The sequence below is a fragment of the Oncorhynchus mykiss genome, chromosome 15, assembly GCF_057628025.1.
Source record: "Oncorhynchus mykiss isolate SJ-2025 chromosome 15, ASM5762802v1, whole genome shotgun sequence".
Taxonomy (NCBI): Eukaryota; Metazoa; Chordata; class Actinopteri; order Salmoniformes; family Salmonidae; genus Oncorhynchus; species Oncorhynchus mykiss.
This window is the reverse complement of record NC_143036.1, coordinates 23,638,469-23,655,565: the sequence shown is the minus strand read 5'-3', so window position 1 is coordinate 23,655,565 and position 17,097 is coordinate 23,638,469. Positions and strand designations below refer to the sequence as shown.

General features: G+C 44.3%; 1 protein-coding gene across 1 annotated transcript in view; it reads left to right on the top strand.

Moving 5' to 3' along the window:
* LOC110489811 (uncharacterized) overlaps window positions 1-13,807 on the top strand; it is a 63,764-nt gene extending 49,957 nt beyond the window's left edge. Inside the window, exons 5-9 of the mRNA XM_021562737.3 lie at window positions 2,433-2,522; window positions 6,051-6,186; window positions 6,636-6,769; window positions 7,429-7,634; window positions 9,755-13,807. Of these exons, the coding sequence (XP_021418412.1) occupies window positions 2,433-2,522; window positions 6,051-6,186; window positions 6,636-6,769; window positions 7,429-7,634; window positions 9,755-10,853 (1,665 nt within the window). The 3' untranslated portion in view covers window positions 10,854-13,807. The remainder of the gene's footprint in view (window positions 1-2,432; window positions 2,523-6,050; window positions 6,187-6,635; window positions 6,770-7,428; window positions 7,635-9,754) is intronic.
* Window positions 13,808-17,097: the final 3,290 nt, after the last annotated feature.

Here is a 17,097-nt window from a genome sequence, read left to right as displayed (position 1 = left end):
TTTTAGCAAGTCCTATTAAGCACCGGTGAAACCACATTAGGAATCAATGAAAGTGATACCAGATCTACATCTTCATTGTGAATTGTAATAAACATTTACTAATACACAAACCATTTCCTATATCCAGTATCATCCACCCCACCCCACCCCCACCCACATACACCCCACCCCACCCCCACCCACATACACCTGCGTTAAAGAACGATAATAGATTTCGTGCCGGAATGCCAGAGTAGCTTATCACGCACAGGCCTGCTGTTTTTGCTGAGCAGTGCTTGGTTACACCATGCTTGGTTGCTGGGGGAAGGGGAGTGCATTTACTAGGTCAGCAACCCCCCTGACTGTTGCAGGAGTGTGCAGTTTAAACCTGTCAAACACTGTCTTCATCCACAATGCTACACACAGAGGGGAGGGGAGCCTCTATCTATCTATATATCTATCTATCTATCTATCTATCTATATATATACACACACACACACACACACACACACACACACACACGCACACAGCACACAGCACACAGCACACTCATGCACACAAACTTAAGAGATCCATGCACGTAAACATGCAAGTACACATACACACGTCTCAGAGCTGTACCTGTATACATTAGTGCATTAGCAGTGAGCGTGCACAATAAACAGGGGATTAAATGGCATGCCAGTGAAGTGAGCTCACCATATAAGGATCTGGGAAGGCTCAGTAGTGATAGAGAGACATGTCATACATCAGTTGGCAATTACCAGGGTGGATTTTCTTTGTGTCTCCCTGTAATCTATGAACATGGTTTTGTTATTGTTTTCAACCTGGGGCGTGGAGGATCAGTAGTGAATTTAATTTAATAAACTTTATTATATTTAAAGTGATACTTCAGGATGTTGTCAATGAAGCATTTTATCTACTTCCAGAGTCAGATGAACTAATGGATACAATTTTTATGTCTCTGCATCCAGTATGAAGGAAGTTAGAGATAGTTTTGTGAGCCAATGCTAACTAGCATTAGCTCAATTACTGGAAGTCTGTGGTATCTACTAGCGTATTAGCAGTTACCATAGACTACCAGTCATTGTCATAGCGCTTGTTAGCAATTGCACTAACGCTGGTTAGCAACTTCCTTTAAACTGCACGCTGAGATATAAAAATGGTGTCCACGAGTTCATCTGAATCTGGGGAAGTAGGTAAAGGGCTTTATTACCAAAGTCCTTTAAGTAATTGCAATGGTTTTTGTGGTCAACATATTTATCGACACACAAAATCAAACACACTGTCAAATTGTTGTATCGTCAAATTAGAAAAAGTTTACATTGACACAGGTGTCAAGGGTGTTAGTAGGTTAAGGTAGAAGCTACATTATTTAAGATACATTTCTTGCATTGTCTCATAGATCTTCTCTTTCTTGTTCTTTGTCGTCATCCAGACGTTCCCCTTCTAAATGAGTTAATTGATCCGTAGTCCTAATGCATCATGCAAGTCATCACAACTCATTCACTAAGATAATGTGACGGCCATTTTGAAGTTACACCACCAGACACACGGCCCTGGGATTAGCTTTTCAGTAAAGCGGTTAAATATGTCTGTCACTCAAAATGAGGGAGCACTGGGGAATTAGGACATGAGCCAAATAATGGTGAGAAAGAAGTTGACAAAGAACAGAAGCCTATTGAAGTCTGAGGCGTGTTGTAAGTTTGAGGTTGAGGAAACAGAAGGACCAGTGGCTGTGTATGTTGTGTTCTGCCACTCTCTGTATGAACGGGGCAGCCTCAGAGGGCAAACAGAAACCTCAGCCCACAGACAGCTACCACACCAGACCAGACCAGACCACCCCTTATCCATCATGGAATGTACACACATACCCACCCCAAACATACATCAGCATTGAAAATAGATCAATACATAGCCAAACAGCAGCAGTAGTAGTCCCAGTGCTAGCCTGTGTTAGCCAGGACTGGAGCAGTGTAGCAGCCTGGGCTGACCTGGTGTTGCTCACAGTAAACTGGAGGTGACAGGTTCTGGCAGGAGCACAGCGCCAGTCACGCGATCGCCGGAGACTTGGACCCAGTACAAACACTGGGAAGTTCATAAATTACAGTTTGGGGAACCGACTCCTCCGCTTCCACCGCCCTCCCTCCCACCTCAGTTGTGGACAGCCTGTTGTGAATGAGCTGTATGAATCCCATTTAATGAATACTTTCAAAATGAGGGCAGTCGATTGAAAAACCTCTGTGATGGAGTTGCTCGGTGTTGTCATCTTTTGGGTGTTCCTTGGGAGGGCTTTTGGAAGACAAACACAGTCAGGAAATGTAAAAACTCACCCTCATATCTGTGATATTAAATTGCCAATAACCCAAACGAGATGAGCCAAGCTCCAAAGCCAAGTGCCGCTATCAGTATTCGTGCAAACTAACCTTCATCTCTCTTTTTCCCCCTCTAGTCCCTGACTGGCTTTGCGCTGGTGGTGAGCAGCGATGGAATGGTCTTCTATGCCTCCTCCACCATCGTCGACTACTTGGGCTTCCATCAGGTACGTCTCATTGTTAAGATTTTTTAAATTAATTGAATATATTTTATATGGTCTTCCAGGGCATGTTGGTAACAGATAACAGACGTTAATTTAAAGGTATTTCTGCTGACATTTACCAGGCTAACTGGAGTAGTGGGACTGTGTATGTACTCTGCACATTGAGAGAGCCCCAAGAAAGTTGTGAGTTGAGACAGGGGCCATGGCCTGGTAGAAACTGTTGTCCCAATGGGAGCCGGCCGCAGCAGCAGACACATAAAGGCCTAGTTTACCCTGCCACTGTCTCTTGGCTTTCCATCCCCTGACCTCTCTTAGCCTCTCTCTTCCCTTCTCTTTGCCCCATCTCTCCATCCCCTGACCACTCTTAGCCTCTCTCTTCCCTTCTCTTTGCCCCATCTCTCCATCCCCTGACCTCTCTTAGCCTCTCTCTTCCCTTCTCTTTGCCCCATCTCTCCATCCCCTGACCTCTCTTAGCCTCTCTCTTCCCTTCTCTTTGCCCCATCTCTCCATCCCCTGACCTCTCTTAGCCTCTCTCTTCCCTTCTCTTTGCTCCATCTCTCCATCCCTCTCTATGTTGGTCTGTTACATTATTTGGTGGGGTGTAAAGAACTCCCTGAACCCTTCACCAGAGGGAAGAGGTGACAGGGAGGTCAGCTCAGCAGCACCACAGGCTATTCAGAGAGAGAGAGAGAGAGAAAGGTTCTGAGGCGGTCAGGAGGTAGTGACCGGGACGGGCAGGCATAAGACGAGGCGAACTCCAGCTTCTCCGACTTCCTCTGCGACGTTAATTATTGATGTTATCAACTGGGTATGCCTGTCGTCCCCTACTTAAATCATTTCCCCTCACAGTCATGGATAAAGTGCTTTAACACTATTAGCAGCGCCCCCAGCTCCCCAGACAAGGCAGCCATTTGAGCGCGGGAGATTATTCTGCAAGAGTGCCTGCACTTGCCTTACAAGGAGTCGGGTGCAATAACAGCGTCATTCAAATGGAATGAAAACTGAAGTGGTCTGAAAGTGGTGCCTTGCTGCGTGCCAGAGACTTTAGCCGCATGTCACTCTGGAGCTGTGAGTGCTCGGTTCATGACACAACCACGTTTACAGACAAAATCAAACCTCTGTCCGGTTCAAATGGCTTTGTGTCATCGTCCCTAAATTCTGTAGAGGATTGGGGAAGATTAAAATTATATTTCACAAATTATATTTCACAAGTGGTGTGAAAAATAAGGTTGCTGTGACAGTGTTTAGTCCTGACATTTAGTGTCAGTGCCACCTACAGAAGGATGTTGCATGGTCTGACATAGAACTGTGTTAGAAAAACATCCAACACAGAAGTTTTACATTTCACAGTAGCACATAAGTTGTCCTAACCAACACACACACTTGTGACTATAGATCCCTCAGTATAGATAATTGTTTTCCTTTTAAAAAACATGAAATTAATTGTTTAAAAGGTGTGTAAGTCTGCTCAATTTTCTAATACAAAACAAACTTAAACTCATAATATGGACTCCTGCTCGTCGAACGTCTCATTCCAAAATCATGGGCATTAATATGGAGTTGGTCCCCCCTTTGCTGCGTTCTCTTGGCATCCGCCAAACCCAGATTCGTCCGTCGGACTGCCTGATGGTGAAGTGTGATTCATCACTCCAAAGAACGAGTTTCCACTGCTCCAGAGTCCAATGGTGGCGAACTTTACACCACTCCAGCCGACGCTTGGCATTGCACATGGTGATCTTAGGCTTGTGTGTGGCTGCTCGGCCATGGGAACCCATTTCATGAAGCTCCCAACAAACAGTTATTGTGCTGACGTTGCTCGCAGAGGCAGTTTGGAACTCGGTAGTGAGTGTTGCAAACAAGGACAGACAATCTTCACCCACTACACGCTTCAACACTCCCATTCTGTGAGCTTGTGTGGCCTACCATTTAGCCTCAGCCATTGCTGCTCCTAGACGTTTCCACTTCTCAATAACAGCACTTACAGTTGACCGGGCCCCTCTAGCAGGGCAGAAATTTGACGAACGGACTTGTTGGGAAGGTGGCATCCTATGACGGTGTCACGTTGAAAGTCACTGAGTTCTTCAGTAAGGCCATTCTACTGCCAAGGTTTGTCTATGGAGATTGCATGGCGGTGTGCTAGATTTTTAGATACCTGTCAGCAACAGGTGTTGCTGAAATAACCAAATATGCTAATTTGAAGGTGTGTCCACATACTTTTGTCTATAGAGTGTATATCATACATGTACACAAAGAGATACTATAGTTTAATATTTAATTTATGGCTTCTAACTGTCAAGTTGTGGCATTATGTATACATCATGCAGTTGGGTGTGATTGTGAGAAAACTCTGATAATACCACTTAAACCTTGACAAAACATTCCAGGCATCCATAATTAAGAAGCCATAAAGAAGACAGACACACTAATAGGCAGCACTGAAGACAAATATAGGACTGTTTTTAGGGACGACACCACAAGAAAGCACTGAAATGGTGCAAAAACAGCATTGTCGCTTTGATCCTATTTGTTCCGTTGTAATTACGCTTTTGAAGATCAAGACGCGAGGGCCAGGGAAAATATCACTTATTCTTTTTTTACGAGAGAATCTCACACAATAGACACCCGATCTGTCTGCCGGTGGGAACTGTGGCGGCGCTTGCCATGTGCTTCGGTGGGAGGAATTGTTTTGCAAGGCAAATGTTCAAAAAAGCTTGCGTGCCTCCAATGTGGAAATTATGGGGGGAAGGTTGAATATTTCAGTGGGGATCTGTCATTTCCCTGACAGAAAGCACAGCTATTGCTGGAAAGAAAGAGGCATTACAAATGCGGGCTGGGTTGGGTTGTAAGGGGGTTTTCAGCAGGGCTGGGCTGGGCTGCTCTTCAGGAGCTGGTGTCACGCGATGTTTGACAAACAGGACTTGCCCTCGCTGGCCCCGTGGCTCAGTGACATCGGAGAGCCACTGTAAATGTTGCCCGTTGTGTAGTTTAGTGGAAGAATTCCTTGTGGAATTTCAGCAGCAGCACACAAAATGGTTTTAACATATTGGCAACAACAACCAGCTGATCTCAGAGAATCTTCCAGTAAATATGCCACTTTTTCAGAGCTGTTGGGGATATTGTTCTGAATACATGATTTAGCTCAAGTTGTGTAAAGTCATTCACTATAATGTCATACTTTAGTCATTCAAACAGTCACATTCTTTAAACAAAGCATAATATATATATTTTTTATTCCAAGTTATTCATAAGTTATTCCAACCACAAAATGTCCTGTGAAACTCTTACAAAATCACACCAATCCAAATCTGAGCAACAGACAGACAGATTAGCAGCCCGTTAGCCAGACCCATAACAGAACTATTTGGGTCTTTTGGTGTCACCTCCAGAACCCTCTGCGTGTGAGGCCTTTGGGCCAATCCAGTGAACCATGGCAGAGGTTAAGTGTCGAGGTCTCTGGGTTATGGGTGGGAGTAATGGCTAACAGTTCTGGGGCCTTCATGTGTAATTGTCTCGATCTCTCCCTCCATCCAGACGGACGTGATGCACCAGAACGTCTTTGATTATATCCATGTAGATGACCGGCAGGAGTTCAGAAGACAACTCCACTGGGCCATGAACCCCAGCCAGCACGGCTCATCCCAGGACCACCATTCAGCCACAGAAACTGGTGTGTATATAATTACCAGGAACAGTATGGGTAGGAAAGGTCACAGGGTTTTAGTGGAGGGAGGCCCTCTGCCTAGCAACAGTGGGAGTGAGCGAGCAGAAATGAGGAGCACCGATTCAGCAAACAGTAAGACTGGACTGTTAACTGTGCTGTTAACTCTATTCACATCCACTAACCAGACTGTGATTAATGGTCAATGTATGGGTGGAAAGTCCCAGACTATGCTCGATTATGTCAGATAGGCCTTCGTATTTCTCACAAACATACCTCATTCCAATGCCACCTCTCCACCACAGGGATAAGGTGTGTGTGAGAAGTATGAAGGCCCATCTCTAACACAATAGACTCTGCAATTGTTTACCAACACTGTAAGTCTTTTAAAGCTTGTCCACCGTAAGAAACTGGAAAAAACGGCAATACAGTGAATGTTATTTTATTTATTTTTATAGGAGAAGACTTTGTGGTGAGCAGCCTGTTCCATTCTCAGGAGGCGGGGGGAGTTGCTCCTGAGTTCTCTTCCTTCCTCAACCGCTGTTTCATCTCCCGTGTACGCTGCCTGCTGGACAGCACCTCTGGCTTTTTGGTGAGTGGACAAACCCATCCAGAGAACCCACCCAGCCATGATGCCTCTAATGCGAACTGACGGGGATGTACTTACCAAAGAAAGATCTCCCATTTGGTGTCATGTTTGCTGAAATTGTAGCTTGAGTGTAGGTATACATAGAATGTTCCCATATCCCGGACATAGCAGGCCAGAAGATTTGGTGCTTGGACACAGATGTATTTACTATTTACAGCCATTGGTCCACCTTCCATAGTTCTGACCAGAGTGGTTTGGGGGTTTGGATCCGTCAATGGAAACGGATGGGGCTTGAAGTTGGCCTTGATTTGAACACTGTAGGGAAGGTCAACAGAGATCCTCCTGTCAACGGGTCCATTTCGATGGCAGGCAAAGACAGCTTTGGTCGTTCTGTTATTTCTCTAGGCTGTTGTGACTGAATAAACTTGGCTTGTATCAAGACTTTTTTTCATTTTTTCTTCATTACCAGAAGTGCTGAGATCAGACAAGTTGTCAGCCATAATTCATTAATAGCATACCAGAATAGTGCTTCAAATTATAGTGTCCTAAATAGCATCTGGCAAAAAACAAGTTCTCAACAAGAAAATGCTCTTTATACCTATTTTGGGTGCTAAACACTCCACCTCAAAGTTGTAGGCTCTAACCTTGCCTCCCTCTGTTAGACCATGCAGTTCCAGGGGCGGCTGAAGTTCCTCCAGGGACAGAAGAAGAAGTCGGGTTCGGGGGCCCTGCTACCCCCCCAGCTGGCCCTGTTCTGTGTGGCTGTGCCTCTTCTGCTGCCCTCCATCACAGAGATGAAGATGAAGGGCATGATGATGAGGGGCAAGCAGAAGAGCGGAGGGGGCATCATCCCTGCACTAGATCACGGGTAAGGACGGAAGGACACACCTAGACTCTGACATCATCATATAGGCTTACACTGACTATACTTGTAAATGTACTCACTTTCTAGGCTTCAAGTGATATTATTTCAAACTCCAATTTTTTATTGATGATCAGGGCTATGTCATGCCTTATAAGGTTACTACTAACTTAAACGTTTACTGATGGGAGATGGAACTCCTTGGAGCATGGATCAGTCAATCTAGTTTTGCCTTATCTGCAGACCAACCATTCTCAGACCATTCTTTAATTTCTTTGAACAGCAACTTCAGTGTGGTCCGAATAGTTAGATTTGGGACATAGTTGGCACAGTCCAAGTGTTTGGAGTGAGAAAGGGGCAAGGTCAGCCAATGAGCCAGGCTAAGCTAGGCCCAGCATATTAACTGGACAGATCTGGGTCACCAAGGGCAAAGGCTGCCTTGCTAAGTATTGGGCACAACCCCCTGTTCGCCTAGACCAATCAGAAACGACCTGTGACATCAAGAACAATAGCTTCACACAGAAGCTGGCTTCTTTCTCTTTCCACCCCCTCAAACACAAACACCACACAAACACGCACACACACTAAAATGAGCTTTGGATGGCTCACAACACTCAATTAAGACAACAAATTGATTTTCTGTTTTTGGACGTGGGCCTGTGCTTCATGGATCATTAGGGAGGAAACCTGACTTTGAGGGTAAAAGTTGAGTTGGAGGGCACACTCAGTACTAGTCAGCTAGGGCCCTACCACCCCCTCTTGTGTTCATTATGAATAATGTGTAATATCTCCCAAATAGTATCCTATTTTCACTCGCCAACAGAGGTGGTTCTACCATAGAACCAGGATGTTTCATGACACAACGCTTGTTGGACTTGTATAAGTCCAATACACATTACTTAAGCGTTAGGGATTTGACCGACTCTGATACTAAGTTATCCTGATGTAAGACATAAGTCTGCACACTTTATAAACCTGAAGCATACCTTGGCAAGAGGGGGCAATCCTTGCTTCTGAGGGGGAATCGACGATCATACGTCAAAAGAGCTTCCCATTAATTTCAGTTAAAGCTGTTATGAAGCGACCTCAGTGTCTCCTCCACGACCTTGGTCTCCTCCACAACCTCAGTGTCTCCTCCACGACCTCAGTGTCTCCTCCACGACCTTGGTCTCCTCCACGACCTCAGTGTCTCCACAGTCCATGGTTCTTTTACCCTCCTCCAAAACCAGCTAAATGACAGAATTGAATGATGAGTTGAGGGAGAGCGACAGAGAAGGAGAGATATTGTTTGTGGTGTTGAAAAATGACAGAATGGGTCATGCTCTCACCAGCAGTTCACTAAAGAGACATTCAATAGGTTTTGGTCTCTGTAGGCCTAGCCTCAACATGATGCACAGACTTTAGCCCAGAATGTGTCATTGAACCACAGTCGGGGTCTTAAGAACTAAACATGTATCTATTTATCGCTGAGGGCATTGAAATACAATTTGTAGGGAAGAGAAGGAAGATAACGTAGTTCTCTAGGCTAACTGATCCCCAGCTTTGGCAGGGAGTTATATAATCTGCCTGCCTGTGTTTAGATCCTGGAAAAGATTAAATCATTCCCAGAAATAAATATGGCTTCGTTTTTGTTATTCTGAGAATTCGATGTCAATGTTGTTGTTGACTTGATTATTTGAACGGACAAAATGGATAGCTGAAAGGACATGAGAAATATACGATTATTATAATCCACACACACTGTTCTGATGAGACAGGATAAAGCGGGAGAATTGTATTCCTCTCTTGTTGACATAGCAAAAAAGTGTCTTGTTCCCTATACGATCATCTATCTCGTATTGATGTTTATTTTACTGTGTATATAGTGATGTTTAGTGATGTGTATAGTGTATATTGATGTGTGTTGATGTGTATGCATGACTCTCTGTCGAAATAAAAGTTGCATGAATATAAATAAAATAAATACAATTATTTGTACTGTAATGAACAGGAGGGATGATCTGTAGAAGTAATCAGATCATTACAACTCTGACCTAGTTGAACAGTTGGGCTGCAAAAATGGTTTGATTTTAGATCTAACACATTTTTCATTATCTCCCTACCTCTCCTCTTCCTCCATGTTGCAGTGAGAGAGAGGAGCACTTCAGGAGGCACTCTGGCAGTGTGGCGATGGTGGATGGCGGGGACCCGCTGCTCCTCAACTGCACCAGCCCCGGGGGGTCCCAGCAGCGCCTCAAGTACAAGTCGGAGGGGGGCTACTACGGCCAGGACGAGCCCCTCAACTACTGCAAGACCTCTATGGGCGGCGTCCCCCACCACAAAGGCCCAGGCCCGGACTCCCCGTGGCCCATGCGGCCTGCCTCAGGGACCGTCCGGGCTGGGCAGAGTGGCGGCTACATCCCCTCGAATCGACTCGGGAAGGCGGGCCACTACGGTAAGCCCTACCGCATGTCCCCCAGCATGTGTCATGGAGGAGGGCGAGGTGGTGAGGTCTACGTGCCCAAGATGTACGGGAGCCTCCAGACCCCCGACGGCTCGGACCCCTACTGCTTGGGAGAGGCGGTGAAGAGCGAGAATGGCTACGGCGAGTGCTACGATGGCCGCCTGCTGCCTGAGATGCCCATCAAGGTGGAGCAGGACTCTGACTCGGAGAACGGCTGTGACGCCTATGGCCGTCCGTGGACGTGCCGGGAGCCCGTGGACCGTCGCTACGGCAACGGCTACGGCGACAACAACAGCCTTCAGATGAAGTCGGAGGCGGACTACTACGAGCAGTACTCGCCGTGCCAGCGGGGCAAGGCGGGTATCAGCCCCATCAGCCCACCCTACAACAACGGCCACTTCCAGAACTATAATAATGTGGGGGGCGGCAGGCCCTTGAAGAGTGTGATTAACAAGGACCTGTCCCAGTTCAGTCCCCAGAGGCTGTCCCACTCAGACCCCCTCTGTAGCAGCCAGAGCATCAACTGCATGGACGTGTATGCAAGCGGCCCTGTGGAGCACAACAAGGGCTACATGCAGCAGGACTACAAGCAGGGCTACGAGTTCAAAGGTCACGGACTGCTCCATGCCATAAAGCGGGAACCCATGGACTCACCCCCGTGGTCGGATGGCAGCAGCAACGACATGAGTCACGCCATGGGGCACTCTCAGAGGAACGTTATGCCACACTGTGTGATGAACGCTGGGCAGCACAAAGCCAACCCCTATGTTTATATGCAATAGACATACATCCATCCCACACTTCCTCATTCACCAGCATAATACATTGGCAGAAGACATTCAGGATATGGCTCAGGTTTAAAGTCTAAGTGTTGAGACAATCAAAGAAAGGTATGGGGGGGATCCTGCCCCTGGATTTTGTTTTGATGAATGGAAGAAATTGTAGTTATTATCCGAAGCACTTTTGATGTAGTGATGCAAATGTTCTAGTCACATTTCTGTTTGTGTTTTGTGTTGTCTCCACCTGACTTCTCTGGTAGGCTGTTTAAAAATGTGATGGTAAACTGTATAAAATGTACACATTCGTGATGGGTGATACAATTTGCAATTATGTAAATATTTGTCCTCAAGAAATTATTTCCTGTCTAGAAGGTTTACCCAAAGAGGGTTGTGCATGCTCTTTTTAGTCAGGTTTTGTAAATCAATTGAAGGATCATTTGAATATGGTACGCATCAGTCTGAATACACTATATATACACAAAAGTATGTGGACACCCCTTCGAATTTGTGGATTCGGCTATTTCAGCCACACCCGTTGCTGACAGGTGTATAAAATCGAGCACACAGCCATGTAATCTCCATAGACAAACGTTGGCAGTAGAATGGCCGTACTGAAGGGCTCCGTGACTTTCAATGTTGCACCGTCATAGGGTGCCACCTTTCTAACAAGTCAATTTCTGCCCTGCTAGAGAAACTTCATAACAACAGCACTTACAGTTGATCAGAGCAGCTCTAGCAGGGCAGAAATTTGACGAGGAAGAGAAGTAGGGAGATAATGGTCATATATTAGATCTCAAATCAAACCATTTTTGCAGCCCCAACTGTTTTAGGTCAGAGTTGTAATGATCTGATTACTTCTACAGATTATCCCTCCTGTTCATTACAGTACAAATAATTGTGTTTATTTTATTTATGTTCATTCAACCTTCATTTCGACAGGGAGTCTAGCGAAATGTTAAGCCACACAAGCTCACAGAACGGGACCACCAGGTGCTGAAGTGGGTAGAGCATAAAAATTGTCTGTCCTCGGTTGCAACACTCACTACCGAGTTCCAAACTGCCTCTGGAAGCAACGTCAGCACAAGAACTGTTCATGGCCGAGCAGCTGCACACAAGCCTAAGATCACCATGTGCAATGCCAAGTGTTAGCTGGAGTGGTGTAAAGCTCGCCGCCATTGGACTCTGGAGCAGTGGAAATGCCTTATCTGGAGTTTTGAATCACGCTTTACCATCTAGCAGTCCGGAGGACGAATCTGTGTTTGGCAGATGCCAGGATAACGCTACCTGCCCCAATGCATAGTTCCAACTGTAATGTTTGGTGGAGGAGGAAGAATGGTCTGTGGCTGTTTTTCATGGTTTGGGCTAGTCCCCTTACGCTTTAGCATACAATGACATCCTCTGTGCTTCCAACTTTGTGGAAACAGTTTGGGGCAGGCCCTTTCCTGTTTCAGCATGATAATGCCCCCATGCACAAAGCGAGGTCCATACAGAAATGGTTTGTCGAGATCGGTGTGGAAGAACTTGCCTGCACAAAGCCCTAACCTCAACCCCATTAAACACCTTTGGGATGAATTGTAACACTGCCTGCGAGCCAGGCCTAATCGCCCAATATCAGTGCCCAACCTCACTAATGCTCTAGTGGCTGAATGGATTCAAGTCCCCGCAGCAACATCAACTCTATATTAATGCCAATGAATTTGGAATGAGATGGTCAATGAACAGGTGTCCACATACTTTTGGTCATGAAGTGTTTCTTTTTTTTAACCTTTATTTAACTAGGTAAGTTAGTAAAGAACAAATTCTTATTTTCAATGACGGCCTAGGAACAGTGTGTTAACTGCCTTGTTCAGGGGCAGAACGACAGATTTTTACCTTGTCAGCTTGGGGATTAGATCCTGCAACCTTTCGGTTACTAGTCCAACACTCTAACCACTAGTTTACCTGTCGCCCCAGTGTATGTGTGTGTTTGAGTGTGTGTGTCCAGTGTGTCCAGTTTTGCAAGAAAGGGAATTTATTGCATGGTTTTCAAATCTTTGATTTAATCCTATTCTTATACGTCTATGCACACAACTCAATCAGCTCTAGTCACTATTGTAGAGAAAGATAATGTATTAATCTCTATGGTCACTATTGTAGAGAAAGATAATGTATTGATCTCTATGGTCACTATTGTAGAGAAAGATAATGTATTGATCTCTATGGTCACTATTGCCTGTTAGGTTTCATTGTTATTACTACAACATACTGACATCATTCTCCTCCAGTCCCACCCTGACAAGACACACAAGTTACTGAATGTTGTGTAAATTGGCAGTTCATTGTCCTATCATTCAAACTACTAAACAGAGGTTAAAACACGGTCACACTCATGTAAAGTCATCCCAGAAGGAACTGTGTTCAAAACTGTTTAAGTTGCTTTCCATGCATGCGCTTATGAATTATGAACAAAATCATGTTGCTCTGCTCTACACAAAACAAAACACGTCAACTTCAGTCTCCACAGTACAACTTTGTCTTTGACAAAGTCAAAACAAATGATGTTTTATTTCAATATTTCACACATGAAGCTACTGTAAAGATTTTGCTGCACTACTGGGACTGACTCATCATCCATTCAATACCTACCTAGACATGATGTCGAGTTGACATGCACATTGTAAATAGCTTCACCTTTGAGATTTAAAATGACTTTTATTTTTGTGTTAAATTCAGTAAATGTCCAATGATTCATATTTATTGTCTAGCCAGAATTGTATATTTAAATCCAGACATCTGGGGGCTTTGTGCTGTTTCACGAAGGACAATAAAATGCATTTTTTGATAAAACAAGTAAATACACAATTAAGATCTCTGGCTAACTTCGTAGCTGCAAGGCAGCAAGTATGTATTTGTGGCAAGTTGTTATTTTTCAGTGTTTTTCAAAAACAAGAATTACCTAATAAAAGATCATTCTTAAAGTGATGCTCCAGAACCTTTGTGTACTAGTTCATCCAATTGTGTACTACATCCTCCATTCCCTATGATAAGTTACATCCTGCAAAACAAAACAAAATATACATTTCTTCTTGCAATTCATATGATATGTCACGAATCCAATTCATACAGTATGTTACATAGTTGTTGTGCTTGAGATCCCGGACTGCATATTTAAGGAAGACAGAATACCGGTTCCTCTTTTCCTGTTGTCAAACCAAAACATATTGTGCACAAATAATTAAAACACATTTTTTTTAAACAGAAATCATGGTAGCAAGGTCTGCAAAGGTTCTCTTTAGATGACATGGCTGTCTTTTAACTCAAAAAGGACATTGCAACTTTTTGCCAGCAGTTTATTATCATGCTATTGTTTATTGGCATTAATAGCTCGCTCTTTAGTGCCATATTTCAAACTGCAGTCGTATTGTCTTTCTCCATTAGAAATAGATGAGAGGAAAAACAGATATGCAGGAGCACGGCCCACTTTATGATGAATGCGGTGTAAATGCTACGTGACAGTTCCTTTGCACGACTAGGAGAATGGAACACGGACCACTTACCGCAGTCTGGGAAGAGCTGGAAACAGGGGAAATACTGTACCTTCCTATATTAAGTCAAAACCGTTAATGTCATGACACATTGTAGTAAATTATATGATATAGGGAGCCAGGCAAGTGGAGGAGGGTTCTCACTGCTCGGAATGAGGCAAGAACCTTGATTAACCTTATGATTCAAAAGACCAAAAACATAACAAAACTCAGACATGTACTGTATATTTCAACACCACACCTTTGAGCAGATACAAGTAACAACATGATAATGGATAGATGGGATCCCTCCGTGTGCGTGTCCAAAACAGGCTAGCAATCTGTCACTTTTGATTTACAGTATCCTAATCAGTGATGTCAATTAACAACCATTAGCTTAGTCATTCTCACTGACTATCTGCAGTCCAATCACAACAGTGGAAAGATCACAAGGGCCCCCAATTATATACGTTTGACACGTAGTTTAGGACGGGTCAGAGCTCAACACCTTTGCTGTACCGAGCCTCAGATCAATGCTAAAAACGAACCAGACATATATAACTGACTCAGTGCCATGTGGTAGACCTAATGAGCTTGGATAGGATAGTGATGACCCTTGGTCTCATCGTCTGTACACAACTCATTTACCTACTTTGTAACTGTGCAATACAACTCATATTTTACTTGTCGCTATGTGAAATACAGGACAAAGTCTGAATTGAAGATCCAATGAAAAGCTGGATATGACAGCACCGGACATACAGTAGACTGGGTACTTTACAAAATGGTCATGTGACGCTATGATTGACCCTAAGCCGACTAGCCAGCTGGAGGGCTGTCCTCATTGGTTTAGGAGGAAAACCAATCCTCAGAAGAGGATTACCTTCTTCCTTCCATCTTGCTATATCTGCGCCCTAATTCCCCCATAACAACCTTGTGTGTCCTACAAGGGCCATTACATTCCACGTCAAAAGTCAAAGAGGGATAGAAGGATAAGCGCTCGTGCAGGTCTGCAGTCACGTGTTATTTTAGCAAAATATGTTGGTGTAGTGGGAGAATGAGAGAGGGTGATACTCTCGTGTAGCGACTTGCAGGCGCCGACGCCCAGCGTAATGATTCAATCTCAATTTATTGTATGAATGGCTATCACAAGACTCAAACACACGTTTGCGGTGGCAATCTTCAGGGCGGGACATTCCCATAAACCCTGGAGCACGGACACCCTTGGAGGTGTGAAGACAAGAAAACTTTAAATGAAATTCATGTGAATGAAATTGTTGCGTTTGATTTGTTTCAAGAGCTTATAAAGAGTTGTTTTTACTCTGGAAAAATGAACTGTGTCAATTGTTTGACCTACATTCGCAAACAAATAGCATTAGGATTTCGAATATAGACCTGTAAACACACAGATTTAATAGTTGGAAATATCAAATATGAATATTTTTTGATGAATGTAAACTTAACTTTTTGGTCAATATTCAAGTCAAATTTGTATGGTCCTGCCTGACAAGAATGCATACTGTTCAGTTTTTAAAAAACATTTTGTGTGTACGGCAAGTGGGCAATTTTTTTCCCCCCAGTCAAAGGTTCCTTTGTGGGTTTTATATGTTTAGCCCCTACTCTTGCAAAAGCGTTAGGCGACCCCCATAAATTTGACTACAAATCCAATATGGAGTCCCAAATCCAATATGGAGTCCAAAATCCAATATGGAGTCCCAAATCCAATATGGAGTCCAAAATCCAATATGGTTGCCACATTACCAATAAACGGTGGTTTACCCACCTTGTATATGGAAACTTTTAAAATGAGAAATGTTTCATATTTTGGTATTCTACTTATGAACTATACTCAATACTATTTTTGTGTACTTGATTTATGTTAGGAATCCAATATTCCCACCATATACACTCAAACGCCGTTGTCTGGATATATAAAAAGGCAACAGACTGCTTGGCAACACCAATTATTCCAAGTAACAAACCTCTTTGAGGATCACTGAGAAGTGAGCTTTGATTCATTGCTAGTCTAATACGTCTGCCTGAATCCCAACATGACCTTCTGCTGGCTCACTGCATTTGTGATGCACATTTGGATGTTCCGGTGTACTCTTATCCTGTTTGGGTTGAGCTGGCACATTGCTTCTTCAGGACAATCATGTCCACCATCCTGGCTGTCTGCCCTGGAGTCCCCGTATTTGTTGACATGAGAAGTGCATAAGGCAGGTGTTCACTTCAATCAACCAACACAACCTGACACCCATTAACAAGAATTGTCATCACCTTAATGGGCCTTCACATGTCACAGGAATTGCACCTCTCCAATGTTAATGCCATCCTGAATCTCCCAGAACTGTCCTTGATAGGTCCACTGCACCATCAGTCCTCCCCTTATGCAGTTACTAGAGACAGAGACACTGTGGAACTAGACTACCACGTGTCAGGAGGCCATTCAACAGCCAAAATGCCACCTGGAAATTGCTGGAGTGCATTGTTCCCATACGTACCTATTTGGCTACCAACTATGGCTGGCCAGCTCACCTGAACTGGACTTGCATGTGAAGAATTAGCTTTCATTTTGCGATGTCTCATGCATTGGTTTGGGAAACTGCAGTAATCCCAACAAGGACATATGCCATTTATGGCAAACAAGAGGCACCTTAGGATGGTAGAACTTGCTGTATGTGATCGTGTACGGTGGCTGGGAATTGGCACTATGCTAGATCAGCTCCACCTCCCCTGCAACC